The sequence below is a fragment of the Schistocerca piceifrons genome, chromosome 1, assembly GCF_021461385.2.
Source record: "Schistocerca piceifrons isolate TAMUIC-IGC-003096 chromosome 1, iqSchPice1.1, whole genome shotgun sequence".
Taxonomy (NCBI): domain Eukaryota; kingdom Metazoa; phylum Arthropoda; class Insecta; order Orthoptera; family Acrididae; genus Schistocerca; species Schistocerca piceifrons.
Window position 1 is genome coordinate 340010179 of NC_060138.1, and position 21892 is coordinate 340032070.

Below are 21892 nucleotides of genomic sequence, written 5' to 3' on the forward strand. Positions count from 1 at the left end.
GGGAGCATTAGGCAACAATTGACATAAACAGATGAATGCAATACAAGATGAATGGATGACTGCGAGATGAAATAGTGAAAGCAGCTGAGCATCAAATACGTAAAAAGACAAGGCCTTGTAGAAATCCTTGGATATAACAGGAGGTATCAAATATAAATGATGAACTGAGAAAATATAAAAATGCAGCAAATGAAGCAGGGGAGATGGAAAACAAGTGTTTCAAACATGAGACTAACAAAGTGCAAAATGGCTAAAAAGGACTGGTTAGAGGACAAATGTAAGTATACATAAGCATATATCACTAGAGGAAAGATAGGTACCATCATCAGGATTTCCTTCCAGCAAGTCAGGCAGGAACTTTGTGAAAAATATGCCTCCATTGGTTTCTGTCCTGGTATAGCTTTTCCCTCTCCACTACATCCCATGTTACTCCTCTCCTCTTGAGGTCTTCCTTAACCTGGTCTGTCCATCTCTTTCTAGGCCGCCCAATTGGTCTTCCTTGTACCTCCAGCTCCAAATACTGGCGTGGAGTTTGAGTCAGGTGCAGTCGCTTCGCATGACCGAACCACTTCAATCTCAAAGCGCTCATCCTCTTCTGAGTAGTCAGTATCACCTGCAGGTTTCGCCTTTCATAATCATTTCTGACTCTCTCTCTCTCCTAGTTTTTTGTAGAGCTGACCTAAGGAACTTCATTTCACATGCTTGTGTTTAACTCTCTTCTCTATTATTTATGACACAGACCTCTAGACTATACACCATGATTGGCAGGAGATAAGTTTTATACGTGGTCTGTTTGGCTCTTTGAGGGACTTTGTACTTGGTGAAAGAAGCTAGATCCTTTTGTTATTCTGTTTTAAGACTTCTAGGTTGGAACTTCCATCACATGTTATGATGCTACCCAGGTAATTGAAGCTTTTCACACCTTCAACATTCTCCCCCTCCAGTATGTGTGACAAGGTGTGGGTGTCCTGCTCATCTTCATTGCCACTGTCTTGTTCCTACTCACAGTTAACTTGAGTTGTTTTTAATTTTATGTTCCAGTAAGCTAGTCTCCTCTGAACCTCCATTTCCGTCTCTCCCCAAATGGTGATGTCATCAGCAAAAACAAATGTGTTGACATCTTCATTTTCTTCTTTCTTGATTTCTTTCATAATCGTGTCCATAAGTGTAATCAAGAGTAAAGAGGAGAGCGAACTGCCTTGCTGAACACCTCTCTTTGTCTTACACCATTTTGATCTTCCACCTCCTACTTGTATATTGCACTTACAACCATCGTAGAGCATCTGGAACTTTTTAATTAATGAATCAGGAACACTGTGTTTTCTCAAGCATTCCCATACTTTATCCCTTGGTACACTGTCATATGCTGTTTCCAAATCCACGAATACTACTATCAATTCCTTCCCTTTTTCCCAAAACTTCTCCATTAACTGATGGAGGGAGAAAATGAGATCTGTTGATCCCCTATTACTTCCTAAGATCTCTTTAATTTTCCTATAGGTGAAACCATTCTTTTCAAAAAGTAAAGATAGGTACCACCTATAGGAAAATTAAAGAGGTCTTTGGAAAAAAGAAGCGACTGTATGAATAACAACAGCTCAGATGGAAAACCTACGACGCAATTAAGGAAAAGCTGAAAAGTGGAAGAAGTACATAGAGGGGCTACATAATGGAAATGAACTTGAAGATAATGTTACAGATAGGGAATGCAACATAGATGAAGATGATGTGGAAGATATGATACTATAAGATGATGTTGACAGGGCTCTGAAAGACCTAAGTTGAAACAGGGCCCCTGGAGTAGATGACATTCCATCAGAACCACCTACAGCCTTGGGAGAGCCAGCCATGACGAAACTATTCCATCCAGTGTGTGAAATATATAAGACAGGCAAAATACCCTCAGAATTTAATAAAAATGTCATAATTCCAATTCCAAAGAAAACAGATGCTGACAAATTAGTATTTAAGGGAAGTGTGGGGAGTAAAAATTGTAGAGGGAGGCCAAGGAGGAACATGGTAAGCAGGCTCAAAAGGATGTAGGTTGCAGCAGTTATTCACAGGTGAAGACAATTACACAGGATTGAGTAGTACGGAGAGCTGCACCAAATAAGTCTTTGGATTGAGGACTGCAACAACAAAACCAAAAAACATTGTCTTCTTTCATCATCAAGTAGGCCATACTACTCAATCTAGAAGGGCAAATGGCCACTTCCAGGGGTAGGTGGGACCATTTTGTCTCCCAAGATGGGAAATGAATGTATAAGATGATATTCTGGTGCAAGGTTAGAATTTTCTTGCAGAGTTCTGAAATCTCTCAATGACAAGTTGCTCTCCAGCAGTTTCGAGGATATATTGGTGTGGAAAATTGAGCAGAATACTTTCTGAGAATGTCACAGCTGCCCCCTTTTTTTATTTTTTGGCAGGTGTGTTGTGTTGACCAAAGACTGACATTCTTTGAAGGTTTATTCTTGTTGTGTGTGAGGTTTCATGGTAAAATCTTAGCATTCTATACTGTCAAAACTTTCATAGGAAAATTGGGCAGACTAGTGGCTCCTTAGATCCTCTGTTATGTGAAATATTTTTATTTGGGTCTTAATGTCCTCCAGTCCACCGTTTCTTTCATAATGGTCCTTTCAGAGTAGATCATCCATTTCAGTTTGCTTCATATTCCCTGAGGTTGTAGCCAGTCTTTATTAATGCCTGCTATGTTTCTTGCAGTTATTGACCAAGGAACTTTGCAACTGTGCCACGGTTGCGGGGTGATAGTTGTAATGGGACAAAGCTGGTTGACAGTATTGTGGAAGTCCGTCTTACTGAATACTGAAGAGATGTGGTTCACTATCTTCCTTTTAGATTTCTCTTGACATTCATCACAGGTATCCACCATTCTAGCACACATTGAAGCTCCAAGTGGCCATCTCAGGCAGTGATTCTGCAGTGTTGGTACGGATTAAACATCAATTTTGCAGGTGGTCTCTCATGCTGCGCATCCCTTTAGGATTGATAGCTGGACTGTTGATTTATAAAGTTGGATTTTGGTCTTTGGGTTAAGATCTTTGCTGGTAAATAATTGTAGGAGTGCCCTGAGCATTTTATAACTTGTCTTCTTCTGTTACACTGTGTCAGGTGTGAATATTAACGACTTGCCCATGTGGATACCCAGCTATTTTGTCGTCTCTAACGTTTGGATTCCTCGCCTAAGAACTTGATAACGGACAAGAACTGGACATTTTTGAAATGGCTAGCTCGATGCCTCTCTCGTGGATGTACTGGAGGATTCTTCCGCAGTGCTCTCGCTATCAGATGGCATTTCAGTAGCAATGGCACAGTGGACAGTAGAGCACCGCACATTCGAATACGTCCGGAATGCTGAATCTGGCACAGCATTGCAGCAGCTTCTCTGTGCTCATTCCAACTCGGATGCCGTGGTATCACTCCCAGCCGCAGTACGATTCTCAGATGGGTTACCATTCGAAGGGTGACAGTATGTATTGTAAAGAAGCCACACTGTGGTAAGAAGACTGCAAAGACATTGGAAAACATCGAGGTGGGAAGAGGTGTCGATTCGGAGTGTACAGCTGTCTGCACGATGACGTGTGTGAGTCAAGGTTAAGTCATGAATCGGTGCACACTATTTTGAAGAAAGATTTAACATTTCATCCATACTTCAAGTGTATTGTTCAGCAGCGGAAGGGAACAGATTATAAACAATGAGAAGACATTGCCATTCAAATGCAAGTGCTAGTTGAAGGCAATAAAAATATGATAATCATCAAGAGCAATGAGGCTCATTTTCACTTGGGTGAGGAAGTTAACAAGCAAATTTCCATTACTAGGCTTCTGAGGGCCCAAGCATCATTCACAAAATACCATTCTGTTATTAGGGAGACAGTAGAAATTAGAATATGCAAAAAAACTTCAACTGAGATAGCAGCTACAATCTTAGTGTACAGAACCAAGTTCTCAATGATAAGACGCAGAAGTGTGCTGAACTGCTCACATTCACAAGCAGAAACTAAATTTCTAATTTATGTAACGGTGATTCCTAGCATTACACCAACTTCTGGTCACAATTAATGAGCTGCTTGGGTTCTTACAAGATGAAATGGGCTGTCATTTTTTGAAAGTATAAAAAAAAACCACAAATGATCGTATATCCAAAAGTCTTTTATTTTGTTTTAACGCTACAAGACGCAATATAACTGCAAAATAAAAAAAAAAAATGCAGACTCAGAATTGTGTATCAGTATATTTTACAGTCAGAGCTTGTTTCAAGCAACACATATTGTTCAGGCAGCAAGTATTTGGATACAGCTTTTAAAAGAAACAAATATAATGAATACATTTGTTATATAATGTTCTGTGATATGCCAATAAGGATAGATTGCCACTCACCACATGGAAAACACGCATAGAGGCACGTGGAACTTACAGTGGGCACGACACCAAACGCGTGCGTGAGAGGGAGGGGAGGGGGGGGGGGGGGGCGGGATGACTGGACAGAAGAATTTCTTCTTTTATACACTCATTTCCACTGGTCAACATCCCTGCTATCTGGTAAGTAACAATATATTCTCATTTACATATCATATTCTTTCCTAGATTTTACACCAATGCTTTGTTTATGTTCTGCAGCTTTTGCACTAATTTTTCCAAAAGACCGTAACTTGGGGGGTCCACATTTTCTACTCTTCAAATAAATATTTACAGTAAAAATTATTAAAATAAATATTACAGTCATAAAAATACTTTAACCAAGGCACATGAGTAACAGTCTATAACATGAACACACACATGAAAGATACATCTGTAAATTTCAACTTGAGTTAATGAGTTTGAGGAACATAGCCCTTATATTTGTTTTGGCATTATTTATTTGTCTATTATGGACAATTTATGTTCAGAACACAGCACAGTTTCAGAGCACTGCTCAGTTTCGACATTAAAAGTGATCTTCTCAGTGGTGACATTGATAAATAAGTTACTATCACATTTAAGACAATACAATCTAATACAGGTAATACTGTTGCTTAATATGAAAAAAATCTTTCTTTTTCACCCTCTTTTTTCCCATACTATCTGTAACAACTGATACTTAAGAGTAGGCAATCATCAAAATTATAACTACGGCTGCAGTCCACATTCATTAGCATGTCTCTCTCGCAGCTTGGCAATTTTAATGTAAGTGTGTTACACAGGATGCTGAGTATCGCAATAAAACACTCATGAATAAACACGGATAAATACTGAATCCACACAAAGAAAAAAGAAAAACATGACAGTCATTAAATAAAATGTTTGGCATTATCTTTAGTAACTGAAAACTAAAATGTAATAGATTTAAATCATAACTGAAAGCTAACATGCAATAGATTTAAATCACAGAATTTGCATTTCTGAAAAATTACTGCAGCTTATGTCAAAGCCATTGCAAATGATATAACCTAAATAAAAAGATGTTACACAGCATACGGCATGTACACTAATCTTTAACTATCTGTATCAAAGTGTGTCCTCAGATGTTCTAATATTGAGTCATACAAATTTTGGTGTACGACAATGAAAAATGTAATCATGAATGAGGTGTTAAAAATGCTTATCTGAATGAAAATGCAGCATCTCGAAGGCATCTGAAGGAAATATCAAGTTATAAAAATTAATCTGACAAAAGATAATTTACATTGCGTGTGCAAGCTTCAGAAAATTAACACTGCCATTTTCCCACACTATGAAGAGTATTTTTGACAGTTACGTGAAGTAGAAACAAAAAAAAGGAAAAGTGGGGAGAAGTATAGGTGGAATGCATTCACTACATCAGTTAAAAGAGTATAAATAAGTAATCAACAATATATAAAATAAATAACAGTCAACAACTGAGAGTAGTGCATTCCTACCAGAGGATAACACAAGTACTTTAAAAAAATAATTGTCTATACAACACCACACCTTCATCATAAAATTCTTTTCAAGATTAAAATAACAATTTTAGATATAAAGGACTCTATAAAGGCTACATTTTTGGTTTTTTAGTATACGACGACACTGGAGAAATTAATTACAATATCAACACAATATAAGAACTTGTAACTTCTAAAATAGCACTCAACTGTTTGGCAAGAAAAAAAAACACAGTATTATCTTTCACATTGTGTAGTATAACTTGTGCTATAGATGAACAAGCCTTCTATATTATGTTTTTTGGTATGTTACAAAAGGCAATTATAATTACAGATCTATGTGAAATCAATGTACCAGAAACAAATCAATTGTTAAAAATACAATAAAGCAGCAGGACAAATAAAGAAAAAAAAAAATGTATGTCTTTGCACATACTGGTTACCATCCCAGATCATTCTACATTAGAAATTCTTAACATAAAAAGTGTATTCCCCCAAAATATGTTTCAATCACATTGTTTCGTCTGTAACACAATTTTTGTGGTTCTAGAAACTGAAAACGAAAGAACACAGTTATTAGTTCTCCAGTTAGCAACTGCACACTTTGTCAAAGCCTAGTTTCTAACATTCCTTACAACACACAACGGCAGTATAACAGAAGCAAAGAGGGCAAACGCTGTAAAAAAAAAAAACAACATATATTAACTTACATAAAAGAGACCTTTGTTCTCGTTGAACATAATCAAAGGGAGAAAAACGGTAAAGGTATATAGACTACTTGTTTGGTGATAAGAGCTTCAAGAATTACCATCTGTCCTATTTTGCTACTGTTTTGTCATCTTCTTCGGCTTGTTCTATGGTCATGTACAAGCCTTCTTCTTCATATGCACTCTCATGTTTTGACAAAATTCTTAACAGAGGACGTAATTTTAGCCACCACTGATTCTTTGGTATACGGTAACTACAAAAGAAGGAAAAAAAAGTACAGTTATATAGGAATACAGAGCTACTTGCTAATTTTACTGGCATACATGAGTAAATCTACTTACTCAAAATTTGTGCCTTTCTTTAGTTCTTCCAGTGGACTGAATGTATACTGTCTTCTCAATACTCCAAGCAGTGTAGCAGAATCTGGTGTTGCAGTATATACAGTGCCATCACCTTTGGAAGATTCTTTTAGTTTCTGGAACATCCATTCAACCGTTTTTGCTCCCATCTTTGTCCCCATATTACGGTCGAACGGGGTTGGATATCCTCCTTGTTGCATGTGACCTATAATTTCAATAGGTAATGTATTAAACAAGTCCATTAATGTTGGAAGAAATGTGTCTGAATGAATTAAATCATCACCACAAAGAATATCCATATCCAATTGTAAAATTCTATTATTCAATACTTACAATACGAGATCCAGTGTGTTTACATAACGGTAAGACTGATTGGTCTTTGTTTACAGCATTTCACACAATACAGCTGAAGTTTCCAAAATAGATTTCCATAAAGAGTAATGATAAACTAACCAATATGTTTAGCCATTGTCTCTTATAAACTTGGATCCACAAGTGAACAATAGAATCGAGAAATATTTTAGCTTACCATTTTTGTAACATTCCTCCACAATTTATTCGTATTCGTCTTAGCCAAAAAATTGTATGCATACTGTCAAGAAGTGGATTTCCCAAACTAATTTCTAATCCTATAGAGCTACAATGTTTTAATTTTTAACATTTTTATGCAGCGACAGCAACTGATAGTGTTTATGTAAGAATATACAGCCTACAGTTGCAGGTTAATTTTATCTTTTACCTAGGTTTCAACGTTAGTCATAACGTCTTCTTCAGAATGTACACGATGAGGCTCATACAACTGGCTTAAAGTGAATTTGCTACAGCTTGTTTAACAGAAATGACAAAACCTTATGGTTATGCATCACGTTTTATATAGTTGACTTAGGACATGGCTTGTTTTAGGCAAACATTTAAATAATATTTTATGTTCTGAAGAAGATGTTATTACTAATGTTGAAACCTAGGTAAATGATAAAGTTATCCTACAACTGTAGGCTGTATATTCTTATATAATGTTTTAACATACCCACACTTGATAAGATGCAGTTTTGTGTTTCTCAGGAGCCTGGTGCACATGGGAGCAATACTGAAACAATGTTTTCTTAAAACAGAAGGAGTGAAAGATCAGGTTTTGCCAGCCTGTCAACAGTGAAGTTATAAGAGAAAAGGCTCAATCGTAGAATGGATAAGGATGAATAAAGAAACTGAGAAACTGGCTGCATCTTTTTCAAAGGACCCCCCCTTTTCCCCGGTATTTCTCATGAGTGATTAAGGAAATAACAGAAAAACCTAAATAAGGATGGGACAACAGATTTGAACCTCATTCTTCCAAATGGAAGTTCGATGCCTTCACTGTTGCACAACCAATTTAAAAATACTTCCTCCACGGAAAGCTACTGTGACTCAGCTGAAACTTTGATTTATTTTAGTATTTTAAGCACTGTGGTAGAAGATGTGGCAGCATATATTCTGGGCTATTTCCAATGGCCTTCCCATTGATGGTGGGATCTCATAGTAAGAGACCAAACATTTACATCTGAATGTTTAATGTGGCTGTTTACTGTTGAACAAAACCTTTTACAAACAGCAATGTAAAGCTTCATGTTGCCTTATACACATCAATGACTTGTTTAACCCCCCCCCAACACACACACTTGTTATTAACCCTTTGCTGTGGATGAGTTAACTTGTCATGCTCTCAAGGTATTGAGGACTTAAATGTGGCCCCTGTGTTTTCCTTTAAGCACTACTGATGTGTTTGTGTGTTTGCACATTTCTTCTGTTGACTTCTCACTGCTGTGGATGAGTTACTTCCATATCTTGGTGAATAAAAAAGTTTCAAGTATTTATCATAGAACAGACTTGCCTCTTTGCATGCTATCATTTGTAAAAACTTCATATAGATATCCTGAACCATTTATGAAACATTATGATTGTTATGACTACAATTCCCAACACGCTGGACGGAAATGGGCATGTTGCATGCGGCCATCCACTGGATATAAAAACAAATAACTAAAGAATGAAATGAGATATTGTTCTGCTGTCAATTTTAAATAAAATTTCTGGATATAAAAACAAATAACTTAATAATGAAATGAGATATCGTTCTTCTCTCAATTTTAAATAAAATTTGATATCTTTTCTACGTTTCATACATACAGCAATGTATGAGCTACATTCAACCATATGTAAAGATTATACAATGCATTTTTACCTCTGTAAAATCTTCAAAATTTCGTGCAATGTTTTACTTAAATTTGATTCAGCACATTCACTACGACGAACAACGGAAAGAAATTTGGTCCTTTATTGAGCAAAGACCAGAATGTCAGATGTGCAGAAATAACTTTTTTTTAAATGTATCACATGGTAAGTATTTTATAGCAGATGGAACACCACTTCTCAGTACAAGTAGCATTTGGCGAGCAGTGCAGTGGCAATAAAGCCGTGCTCAGCACAGAATACAGAGAGCACCCCTGTAGCATCAAAAGGATTTCGATGTTAACAGTACTTTTTCCAGAATTTTCACAAACATAAGTGTTGAAGAAGAGCAATGATGGAGTAACGATTTATCTCACACAGCAAAGTGTATTCCCATATAGTCCTAACATTTACAACTCAGGAAGAGATGAGGTGAGCAGAGCAATATACTTTCTCTACTGTCCACAGACGTTAGTTATGTAGATCAATTCGTTTTAAGACTGACAATAATTTAATATCTCTACCACATCCAAAAGGTTATCTGTTATAATGCGTTTTAATAAACAAACAGAAAAATAATATTAAAAGATACTTAAATCTTACCTAATACATTCATTCGAGCACTAAAAAGCCCCTTTCCTTCTTCAGAGTACAAACGATAAATGAAATCTGTTGTGTAGTTTTCATTGCATTTTTCATTTCTGAAAAAGAACCACAATGTAAGTCATCAGTCCCGTAATTAAAGATTAAACAAAGGCAAAATAATGACAAAATATTTACTGTACCTAAGAATAAGGCCTCTTTGGACACCTTCAGCCATTTTGGATGCCATGTGGTACACATCTTGCTGTAGATCTTTTATCGAAAATTTCTCTTCGAATATGTATGCCGCATCAGCGCCTCCAGCGAGAGCTTGAATACATAGTAGAAAATAATCTGTGTATTATACTGTTATTTGTGGTTGAAAATAAGAAATACTTCCAAGCATATCCTCTTAAACTGAACAGAGGTTTTGAGCGCTACTGATCTGGAACTATACTGTCAGTGCTCATTGCACCTATCAGGTTACACTTTTTAAAATATTAAAAATACTAGCATGGTCTGTTATGTGTCTCACATTGTCATGACAGCAGTCTCAAAATATTATTTTGCTAGGAAACTTTTTTTATGGGGCTTTACCTGCTAGTGTAGCGAGGTATCCACAGTAGCCTCCCATAGTTTCTATGACAAACACTCTTCTCTTTGTGCCCTGGGCAGACTGCCGGATTCTATCACAAATCTAATAAAAAATAAAGATTCCTTTTACATATTAATAGAAAGAACAGTTTATAATATATACTCATGAATAACACTAATGGGATTGAAGACTGTAAATATTTCCAAAGAAGCAAGAAGTGAGTTAAAGACAAATTGAATATCAAGCATAACATCATTCATATGGTTCAAATGGCTCTGAGCACTATGGGACTTAACATCTATGGTCATCAGTCCCCTACTTAAACTTAACTAACCTAAGGGCATCACACAACACCCAGTCATCACGAGGCAGAGAAAATCCCTGACCCCGCCGGGAATCGAACCCGGGATCCAGAGCGCAGGAAGCGAGAACGCTACCGCACGACCATGAGCTGCGGACTTAACGTCATTACTCTGCAAACCACACTGGTTACCTTGCTACCATGGCAACAGTGTCACATTTGCCGCTGAGAAGCAGGGAGGGGAGGCAGCAATAGTGTGCACTCCAGCAGTCTTACAAATGGAGTGCTGTCACACACTACAAGTCTTTACGAGCCACTGAAGAAAGTGCCTGTTTAGAAAACAAACAGAAACAGAATGTACACTATCTCTCACATTAGCTGCTCATGATGCTTTGCTGACAGTACACCTAGAACTACCATACTGGTGATGTCTATATTTTCCACAGCTGTGTCTACTGACTCATCATCTGACATTTTGTTTGCCAGTGATAATACTGATACTTTGTTCGAATCAATGCTGACTGATTTTATTATACTTTCAATCGAAGTACCTCATATCCAATAATCATCACACACTTTTTATGTGATACATGGCCTTTCAATCTTCTGATGTCATAGCATTACAAGCTAATATTACAGCTGCAAAAGGAAACTGACCACTTGGCCAGTTAGCATTTTTGGCTAGTAATGCTGAGGTCCTGGGATTGATTCCTGTTGACTCCTGTAACTTTTTCTCTTGTGGAAACGTGCGGACATTGTCCACTCAAGCCTTGTGAGGTCATCTAAGAAGCAGTACAATGAATACACAAGTTGCCAGAGGAGCGCTACATTGAAAGGCTTGCACAAGGTTAGGTGACTCATGACATTAATTTATTAGCAGTAAAAGCATCAGCTGTTATTTTTTTTCCAGTTAGAGAGTGAGATGCTTGACAATGACTACAGATCTTATTCTTTGCCAGATTACGGGCAAACACTATGGGATTTACATCTTGATAACATGGTGTCAGCAGGAAGGGAACCATTTTCTTGCAAAATTCTGTCACTGGTATAAAGAGAAGAAGGGTGATTTAATTAATGCCAAAAGTTCAGCTTCTTTTTCTCTACATATTTTAAAGTTTCTTCTGTCCAGTTCTACACGGTAGTGCACAGTTTTCATGTTATCTTCATAGAGGAGAAGAAATGAAACTCAGCATTCATAACAACAAAACATTTTCTGGCTTTGTTTGACAATACTCTTCGTATACTACGACTATGCAACATATTTACAGTGTAACATGTATAAATCGGTTTGTTTAAATAAATCACTGTCTACTTTAATTCTGATGCTTCATTTTTTCACAAAAGTATATTCTCTCTTCTGCATATAATGACTCATTGATTCTGACACCTTTTCAAATCAAATCCCATACACAGAATAGTTTTCCTTGGAGTTATTTTGCTAGCCTGGAACTTCAGTTCTGTGTGACAAAACTTGTGGTGTTTTTGTGAGGATGGTATTTTCTTGTGTCGTCCATACTATTGGAGAAATTGCTGTCTAATAACACAGTTACCTACATCATCATTGAAATATTTATTGTGTGCTTTTTACTTATTCTGCCCTCAAACAGATATTTTTGTTCTGAATCTTACTCAACTCAACCATCCCACCTTCTGTAATCTGTGCACCATTCAGTTACTTAACTTTTGCTTGTCAACATCTGTCTGGACATTCCATTGTCTTCTCTGTTGGCAGTCCTACAACATCCTCATTCTCAGAATAAAATTTTCACTATGCAGCAGTGTGTGCACTGATATCAAACTGTGTGTTAGACTGAGACTTGAAATCGTGACCTTTCCCTTTTGCGGGCAAGTGCTCTATCGACTGAGCTACCCAAGGTAGAAGATGAAGCTCTGGTGGAAATAAAACTGTGAGGATGGGTTGTGAATTGCACTTAGATAGGTGAGTTGGTAGACCATTTGCCCGCAAAAAGCAAAGGTCCAGAGTTCGAGTCTTGGTCCGTCACACAGTTTTACTCTGCCACAAAGCTTCTCTCTCATTCTCATTGCCAGTAAAACATATGATGTTAACAGTAAGCTGCAGTGGATTTCCGTGAAAGCATTTTCTGCAGTCACTTATCACACTCGCACTGTTGTTGTTGTTGTTGTTGTTATTGTGGTCTTCAGTCCAGACTGGTTTGATGCAGCTCTCCATGCTACTCTATCCTGTGCAAGCTGCTTCATCTCCGATTAACTACTGCAGCCTACATCCTCCTGAATCTGTTTAGTGTATTCATGCCTTGGTCTCCCTCTACGATTTTTACCCTCTGCACTTCCCTCCAATACTAAATTGATGATCCCTTGATGCCTCAGAACATGTCCTCCCAATTGATCCCTTCTTCTAGTCAAGTTGTGTCAGTAATTCCTCTTCTCCCCAATTCTATTCAGCATCTCCTCAATAGTTACGTGATCTACCCGTCTAATTTTCAGCATTCTTCTGTAGCACCACATTTCAAAATCTTCTATTCTCTTCTTGTCTAAACTATTTATCATCCATGTTTCACTTCCATACATGGCCACGCTCCATACAAATACTTTCAGAAAAGACTTCCTGACACTTAAATCTATACTTGATGTTAAGAAATTTCTCTTCTTCAGAAACGCTTTACTTTCCATTGCCATTTTATATCCTCTCTACATCGACCATCATCAATTATTTTGCTCCCCAAATAGCAGAACTCGTCTACTACTTTAAGTGTGTCATTTCCTGATCTAATTCTGTCAGCATCACCTGATGTAATTTGACTACATTCCATTATCCCCATTTTTTCTTTGTTGATATTCATCTTATACCATCCTTCCAAAATACTGTCCATTCCGTTCAGCTGCTCTTGCAGGTCCTTTGCTGTCTCTGACAGAATTACAATGCCATCGGCGAACCTCAAAGTTTTTATTTCTTCTCCATGGATTTTAATACCTACTCCGAATTTTTCTTTTGTTTCCTTTACTGCTTGCTCAATATACAGATTGAATAACATCGGGGATAGGCTACAACCCTATCTCACTCCCTTCCCAACCACTGCTTCACTTTCATGCCCCTCTACTCTTACAACTGCCATCCGATTTCTCTACAAAATGTAAATAGCCTTTCGCTCCCTGTATTTTACCCCTGCCACCTTTAGAATTTGAAAGAGAGTATTCCAGTCAACATAGTCAAAAGCTTTCTCTAAGTCTACAAATGCTAGAAACATAGGTTTGCCTTTCCTTAATCTTTCTTCTAAGATAAGTTGTAAGATCAGTACTGCCTCACGTGTTCCAATATTTCTACGGAATCCAAACTGATCTGCCCCGAGGTCGGCTTCTACCAGTTTTTCCATTCGTCTGTAAAGATAGTTCGGTAATTTTTACATCTGTCAACACCTGCTTTCTTTGGGATTGGAAGTATTGTATTCTTCTTGAAGTCTGAGGGTATTTCGCCTGTCTCATACATCTTGCTTACCAGATGGTAGAGTTTTGTCAGGACTGGCTCTCCCAAGGCTATAAGTAGTTCTAATAGAATGTTCTCTACTCCTGGGGCCTTGTTTCAACTTAGGTCTTTCAGTGCTCTGTCAAACTCTTCACGCAGTACCATATCTCCCATTTCATCTTCATTATATCCTCTTCCATTTCCACAGTATTGCCCTCAAGTACATCGCCCTTGTATAGATCCTCTATATACTCCTTCCACCTTTCTGCCTTCCCTTCTTTGCTTAGAACTGGTTTTCCATTTGTGCATACACTATGAAGTGACAATGCACGCGACACTGAACTGGAAAGCGAGTGTACCTAGTCATGTTACCACGTCAGTTCCCATTACGGCCGGGTAACCAATTGGTCTTGCCAAGTAATATAGTGATGACAACTGCTTCATGCTATAGATAATTATGGACGGCGTTGAACATGCAAATGACACACAAATAGTGATAAAAATTATCTGTGTTGGTGTGATAAATCAACCTGATGCAATAACAAAAATAGGCACCAAATAACACAATAACAGTAAATACCTCTGTAATTTCATTAAGTGCTGTATCACAACCCAAGGAAAATTCTGTGCCTGGAACATTATTACTTATTGTTGAAGGAATAACAGCAATTGGTATGCAGAACTCTGGTTGTGTTGGCCTGCTCTCTGCAAGTTGCAGCGCACCTTGGTAAGCCTATGGGAGAAAAGAATAAGAAGAAAATAGATTGCGAATAGTCACAATTTCAAGTTTTAATCTATCAATTATTACCTCAAAACCGCCAATAATGAGAAGGCCTTGGATGTTGAATTCCTTGAAGCGAGCTGCAATTTGTTTTATTCTATTTCCAGGCAGAGTACGTTTTGTCCCCAGCATGGCACCACCCAAAGAAACCCAACCAGTCACATCTGACCATGCCATTTTACTAATCTGTAACATCAGTTGAGTAGTAGATATGTGATATAACAATAAAATATCAAAACATTGATACCAATAATGATACAGATTAATTAAACATACTGCTAAAAATAGAAAATAGATCTTAAAGCACATCATTGCTTTAAAACAGCAACATAGCTTGGTTACCAGAAGAAAATCATGACAAATGTCATATGATAATGAATAATAGTTACAGTAAAACTGATGCAAAAAAAGCATAAAACGCAGGAAAGCATAAAATGTAGGGAAGCATAGGAAACACAATAAGCCGTATATTTTGTGCCTACTGTTCTCTGTTTAAGAAGAGCCAATTTTTGTGTTTTCATGAATATTGTCTTACAAGTTTTATTTACCATAATTCTATAATGATTATCAATAATAAGGCTCACATTAGAAAACAAATAACTTTTCCATGTGATTTCACGAAAACCTTTCCTTTCCGTTTTCTATTTACACCATTGGACATGAGTGGAGCGAAGAAGGAAACACTCAGCCTTCATGATAATCACAAATGCAGTGGCTGAGTGCTAACACACACAAATGCGCACATTAGTTTCCCTCTTCGTTCCGATCATGTCCAACGGTGTAAATAAAACACAGAAGCAAAAGTCTTTCACGAAACAACATTACAAAGATATTTATGTTCTAGTCTGAGACTTATTATTAAAACACTAAAGTTGGCAGTCTTCATAAACAGAGAACAACAGGCACGAAATCTAAAGATTGTTGCTAACATGGAAGTCACTTGGTTCAGGGACATCCAGGATGATAAAGATGGTGGAAATTGTAGTCATGTTACGGAGCATCTTGAGGAGGAATGTTTACATCTGACATCAGGTCATACCAACCAAAGACTGTGCACCTAGTCCGGATTAGTGTATTTTGTGTGGAACTAACAATGACTCGTAAAAGACCATTACAGAGACAGCCATCTTCACAAATGGTGTTTATTTGTATAAACTACTGAGAAATTATATTAAAGCTTTTCTTACAACACAATTAGCAGGAGGGAGGTTGCCACTGGAGTCATTACTGTCAGATTGTGATTATCAATAAGCATACTTTCCCACCCTTCCGAACCTGCAAACCTATAATACAGGTGGCCATGGTCCAACACATTGACAATGAATTGCTTACTACACTAATACTATGTTCTATTATAAATAACTTTGCATGTAGTCTGCATTTCCTGATTTATTCCAAGTCTGACTGTGCAGGAATGCAATGCACTTTTTGCAGAAATCAGTATGAAAATCATTGTTCAAGATTGTGGTAACACCAAAGAAAACTTAAAATACAGGAAATTTTGCATCATGGAATCATTAATTATGGGAAAGCATTGTATTGAGAGATTAGTACTTCTGTCGAGATTGACAAAAATGGGAAATCATAAAAATAGCATTTTACTGTGTTAGAATTAGTGTGATATAAAACTTTTCTTCCAGCACAGTAAAAAAGCAACACCAAAAAAAGTCTTCTATGGTGAGAACCTTTATTGATGCTACCAATCTAATTAAACAAAAAAATTTACAAGACAGAGACTTTAAGCCCATCTGTGTGTTTGAATTTAATTCAGAAAACACATGACAGATTTTTAAGTTGAGAAATCATGGCAATGGTAAGTGAACTAGAATATACTATGTAGGCAGTATGTAGATTATCAATACTGGAAATGAGAGAGGTTTTACTGCAAAAACACTACCTAACTAGCTAAAAATACAAATGTTAGTTTAATTTTGTAATTATGTTGCAAATTTTTGGGATAGAGCGCAAAGATCAAGCTACTGCCTCATCATGTCAATTTAAGTTTCCTGTGTCACATGAACAGAATCCTGAAACGGTTTCTTACACACAACCATACTTTTAATTTTTGACGTCCTCTGTAGATTTACCTTGTCTCATTGGACACAGTAAACAAAAAATTAAAAATTGGATAAAAAAGATTCTGATTTACCTACAGTTTCTATTTAACAATTTGCTGCTGATTTAGTGTTAAGTGCTAAAATACTTAAGCTCACAACAAAACTGAAGACCCAGATGAGAAATCTATGTCTTAATGAGTTAAACTAAAGTGAATCAGTTTAACTTATAAAAAACAATACAATGAAACACAGTATAAGTAACTTTGAACGGTTTTAAATGTGGCACTTACATTACCAGCCACTAGACCTTCAATACCATCATGAATTCCAAGAACTGTCACACCGCGGTAAAGGCAATTTCTGACAAATGATCTCACAGCAGCATTCATTCCACAAGCTGGTGCTCCAATGTGCATAACTGCCAAAGTGAAGGATTCCTGCAACAAAGTCCATAATTAATGAATAATTTGTTGAAAAGTCTGTTTTTGCCTCTTGGCTTGAAACTTAAAACACATATTAATCTTACAACGAAGGAAGCCTTTCTGCAAATGATGTCAAAATGATTATCCCACTTTCAACAGTGCCTACATCAGATATCAAGATACCCATATGAAAAGTAAACATTATATTTGAAAAAAGTGGCATGGCTCCCATATCAGCCAAACCAATAAACAATGAACTGTGAATGTTCATCATTTTACACAGGATCTTTCACACAAACCCGTGTAACAGATACTTTCACTTGTCAAAAAATGGGAACTCGGGGTAGGAATATCAACAATGTAGGAAAAGATAGATTGCTACTTACTGTACAGATAACATACTAAGTTGCAGACAGGCAAAATCAAAAGACACACATAAGCTTTTGGCCAAAGCCTTCAACGGGAAAAGAGTAACACACACCATTCATTCTCACAAGCAAGTGCATCTCACGATAATGACTGCCAACTCCGGAAACTCGGGGCAGAGTGCAACAATCATGTGATGGAAGCAGCAATCTGGAGGGGAAGGAGAACGGATGGTAGTGTGCGGGTGGGGAAAGAGGGGAGCGCTGCCTGGTGTTGTATGTGGGGACTAGAATGAAAACAAGTGCACGTCAGGCATCAGGAGGTTGTGGGGCAGGGAGATGGGGAACGTGGAGCAACAAAGGAGAGGAGCGGGAAAAGATGGATGGGTGCATTGGCAACGGGTGGCAAAAAAAGAGGATGGGAGACAAGAATGTTGAGGAGGGTGTAGGACAGAGGGGTTGGAAACTGTTGGGTGCAGGGTGTGGGGGACAGTTATTACCGTAGGTTGAGGCCAGGAAAATTACGGGAGCGGAGGATGTGTGTTAAGGATAACTTCTATCTGCACAGTTCAGAAAAGATGGTCGTAGAGACGAGGATCCAGATGGCTTGGGTAGTGAAGCAGCCATTGAAATCAAGCATGTTACATTCAGCTGCATGTTGAGCCACAGGGTGGTATACCTTGCTCTTAAGACACAGTTGTATGGTGGCCGTTCGTGCTGGTTGACAGCTGGTTGGTCTGCCACAATGGACCCCTGCTCCATCTTTCTGCATCAGTTCAGTTTCCCTGACTAAAACCCAGTCCCACATCCAATTTCTTAAAAACTGCCTAAGCCATGGAACCCCCCCCCCTCCCCCAACCAAAACAACCTAACCATAAAAATTCCTTTCTCTGGGTCCCACCCCTCCTTTCACAATGACCTTAATCTTTTTAGATTCTGCCAGAGCCTGGCCTTAACAAACCTGGTACTGCAAAAACACATCTCCGTGGCTCAGTCATCCCAGACCACCTCTCCTCCCCCTGCAAGATACGCTACTGTGCAATCCCTGCTTCATATGTCATATCTTTGAAACTGAATCCCTTGCTCTCCAGTACCTGGAGGAACACTCCAGACTTCACCTTCAAAGTTATCCAACCTGCTAACACCCTACTGCCACCTTGGGGCACCATTTTCCAGCCTGTCCTATCCACAGTGTTCCTCCCTGTCAATCCCTTATAGTACCTAATCCATGCCTATCTGATCTTTTACACTTGGCATATCCCCCAGAACCCCTACCAACACTTCACCAAATCCAGAGCTGAAACAGTCCCATAACACTGTTGTTAACCTTTGCACCAAAAACCTACAGCTCTGCAGTCCTATCCGAAGCCCTCACTTTTAGCCCTACACCCAAATTAAACCATGTTGGACTTGCAATGGAAACACTTCTTTGCTGCCAATCCCTCCAACCAAAGCCACTAATTCCAACAATGAACCGTACCTCTCCCAATTTGTACCACTATCCAACAGTGATCCTCCCCCTCCCACCTCACCAGCGACTGGTCACCTTCCAGGAATTCCTTACCTCCAACTTAGCCTCACCATCCTTCCCCAGGTCCCTTCCTCAGAACACCAACCTTTCAGCAAAGGAAAGAACAGTTATACACAACCAAAAAACTAATCCTGACCTAATCATCCTACCTGCAGACAAAAGTCCACCACAGTTGTAACGTACTGCAGTGGCTACCTGGTCCTCCTCAACCCACTGTGCCAACATCCTAGACGTTGACCACATCTTTTCTTATGACTCCATCCGCACTTCTGCCGACGTTAAAACAACCAACTGCCAACAGTGCCTGCATTTTGATAGTTGTCAACACTTTTACACCAAAAAATCCCTAACATACAACTTGGCCACCCGGGAATAGCATTATCTGCAGTAACTCTTGCTCAGTATGCAGAGGATCTCATCAACACCTTTACAGACAGGCACCATCCCACAGACATAGTCTGCAAACAGGTCTGTAGATGACACAGGTAGAACACTTCCTATTCAAGCTCTGTCACAGGTTTATCTCACCCTATCAGGGGCCAGGACACCTGTGAAAGCAGCTATGTCATTAGCAGCTCTGCTGCAATCATTGCACAGCTTTTTATATTGGGTGGCTACCAACCGGCAGTCCACCAGGATGAAACAGCCATGCCTAACTGTGGCCAAGAGCAAAGTAGACCACCCTGTGGCACAACATGCAGCTGAACTTAACATGCTTGATTTCAATGGCTGCTTCACTACCCAAGCCATCTGGATCCTTACCTACAGAACCAGTTTTTCTGAAATGTGCAGATGGGAGTCATCCTGTGATTATCCTGGCCTCAACCTAAGATAATATACTGTCCCCACACGCTCCACCCAACAGTATCCACCCCCATCTGTCCTATCACTACCTCCTCCCCATTCTCATCTCCCACCCTCTGGCAATGCACCCATCCATCTTTTCCCACTCCTCTCCTTTTTCAATCAATTTTCCCCACCTCCCTGCCCTACAACCTGCTGCGGCACACCTGTTGGCATTCCGGTCCTGCACACTCAGCCAGACAGTGCTCCCCTCTTATCCCACCCATACACTGCTATCCCTTCCCCTTCTCTGTCCCATCCCATCCATATTGCTGCTTCCATCCCAAGTGATTGTTGAATTCTGGCCCGAGCTGCCAGAGTTGGTGGTCATGTGTGCATGAGAAATGCTTGCTTGTGTGAATGAATGGTGTGTGTGTGGTAGCTGACATTAGATGGTAACACATGAAATAACATTGTGGATTGACAATGCAATGCTACTGGAAGATTTTAGAACTCAAAATCACTATCAAAGAGAATAGTACCGAACGATGAAACAGTTTTGAGATTTCATGTCAAAAATTCAAAAATTTACTCACTACTACATATCTATTTGATTGCGTGTTCTGGTTTCAGTCAAACTGAAACTGAATTGTTTCACCTGGCTTTGTGTAGCAGGGCAAACTCCGAGTTTTCAGTAGGTGTAGGCGATTTTTTTTTTTTTTTTTTTTCTTGCAGAGAGGTTACGAGGAAAGGGCAGGTGAGGGGAGATAGCAGCTGCCCTCTTCTGTTCCTTGCCGGGTGCAATCTCCCCCTTCCTCACCTGTCACTGCAACCGTGGCTGCCACAACACTGATATTGTCACAGAAGAAGCTGAGTGGCACAGTCACCTAATTACCAGTCACCTAATTACACCTTCTTCTACGTGACAATATAACTAATACTCCTGTTTACTGGATGGAATGTAACAATACCAGAGAAGGAAAGTTGCTACTCACCATATAGTGGAGATGCTGAGTCGCGATTTAAAAAAGGCTCCGAGTACTATGCGACTCAACTTCTGAGGTCATCAGTCGCCTAGAACTTAGAACTAATTAAACCTAACTAACCTAAGGATCACACAGATCCATGCCCGAGGCAGGATTCGAATCTGCGACTGGAGCAGTCGCTTGGTTCCAGACTGTAGCGCCTAGAACCACACGGCCACTTCGGCCGGCAAAAGATTCACACAAGACATGTGTGCAAGTTGTATGTGGTTTTGTGTGTGTGTGTGTGTGTGTGTGTGTGTGTGTGTGTGTGTGTGTGTGTGTGAATGGTGTATATGTGTCTACTACTGACAAAGGCCTTTGGCCGAAAGCTATAATTGTGTCAATCTTTTTGTTGTGCCTATCGCGACTCAGCATCTCCTCTATATGGTGAGTAGCAACTTTCCTTCTCTGGTATTGTTACACTCCTGTTTACTGCAGTGATATGATAGAATACTTTACCTGACAATGATGTAAGTGCGTGTATGTCACCATTACAAAACACTAGTAAGTACATTGTTTCTTAAGCATCCTGATCATAGAGAGAAATTACACATGAAATAATTTACATCTCCAAACTTCAACTATGCCATACTGCTCTAGTAGATCAATGATAGTTTTCCTACGTGGACTCACGGGAGATGAAGTACCTACATTCCCATTCTAGCAAGAAAACTTAATTTCTCAGCATCACTTTTCTCTAATTAGTAGCCGATCAAAATCTGTCAAACCTTGTAAGAATAATTATCAAACATTAGTCTCCTTCTTATTGACACTGAATCAAATTACACAATTTTGATGGAAAGTGCACATACACTGTAACAGAAATAATACTAATG

General features: G+C 38.7%; 1 protein-coding gene across 3 annotated transcripts in view; it reads right to left on the reverse strand.

The window, feature by feature from the left end:
- Positions 1 to 4226: 4226 nt before the first annotated feature.
- The window catches only part of LOC124783531 (ATP-dependent 6-phosphofructokinase), an 80317-nt gene continuing 62651 nt past the window's right edge, over positions 4227 to 21892 (reverse strand). For 2 of the 3 annotated variants that reach the window (XM_047254031.1, XM_047254029.1), the window contains 9 exons: positions 17221 to 17367; positions 14901 to 15059; positions 14673 to 14825; positions 10352 to 10451; positions 9958 to 10084; positions 9776 to 9873; positions 6950 to 7172; positions 6709 to 6861; positions 4227 to 6576 (listed from right to left, as the gene is read on the reverse strand). In XM_047254031.1, the coding sequence (XP_047109987.1) occupies positions 6717 to 6861; positions 6950 to 7172; positions 9776 to 9873; positions 9958 to 10084; positions 10352 to 10451; positions 14673 to 14825; positions 14901 to 15059; positions 17221 to 17367 (1152 nt within the window). In that variant the 3' untranslated portion in view covers positions 4227 to 6576; positions 6709 to 6716. The remainder of the gene's footprint in view (positions 6577 to 6708; positions 6862 to 6949; positions 7173 to 9775; positions 9874 to 9957; positions 10085 to 10351; positions 10452 to 14672; positions 14826 to 14900; positions 15060 to 17220; positions 17368 to 21892) is intronic. The other variant, XM_047254030.1, reaches the window with a different exon arrangement.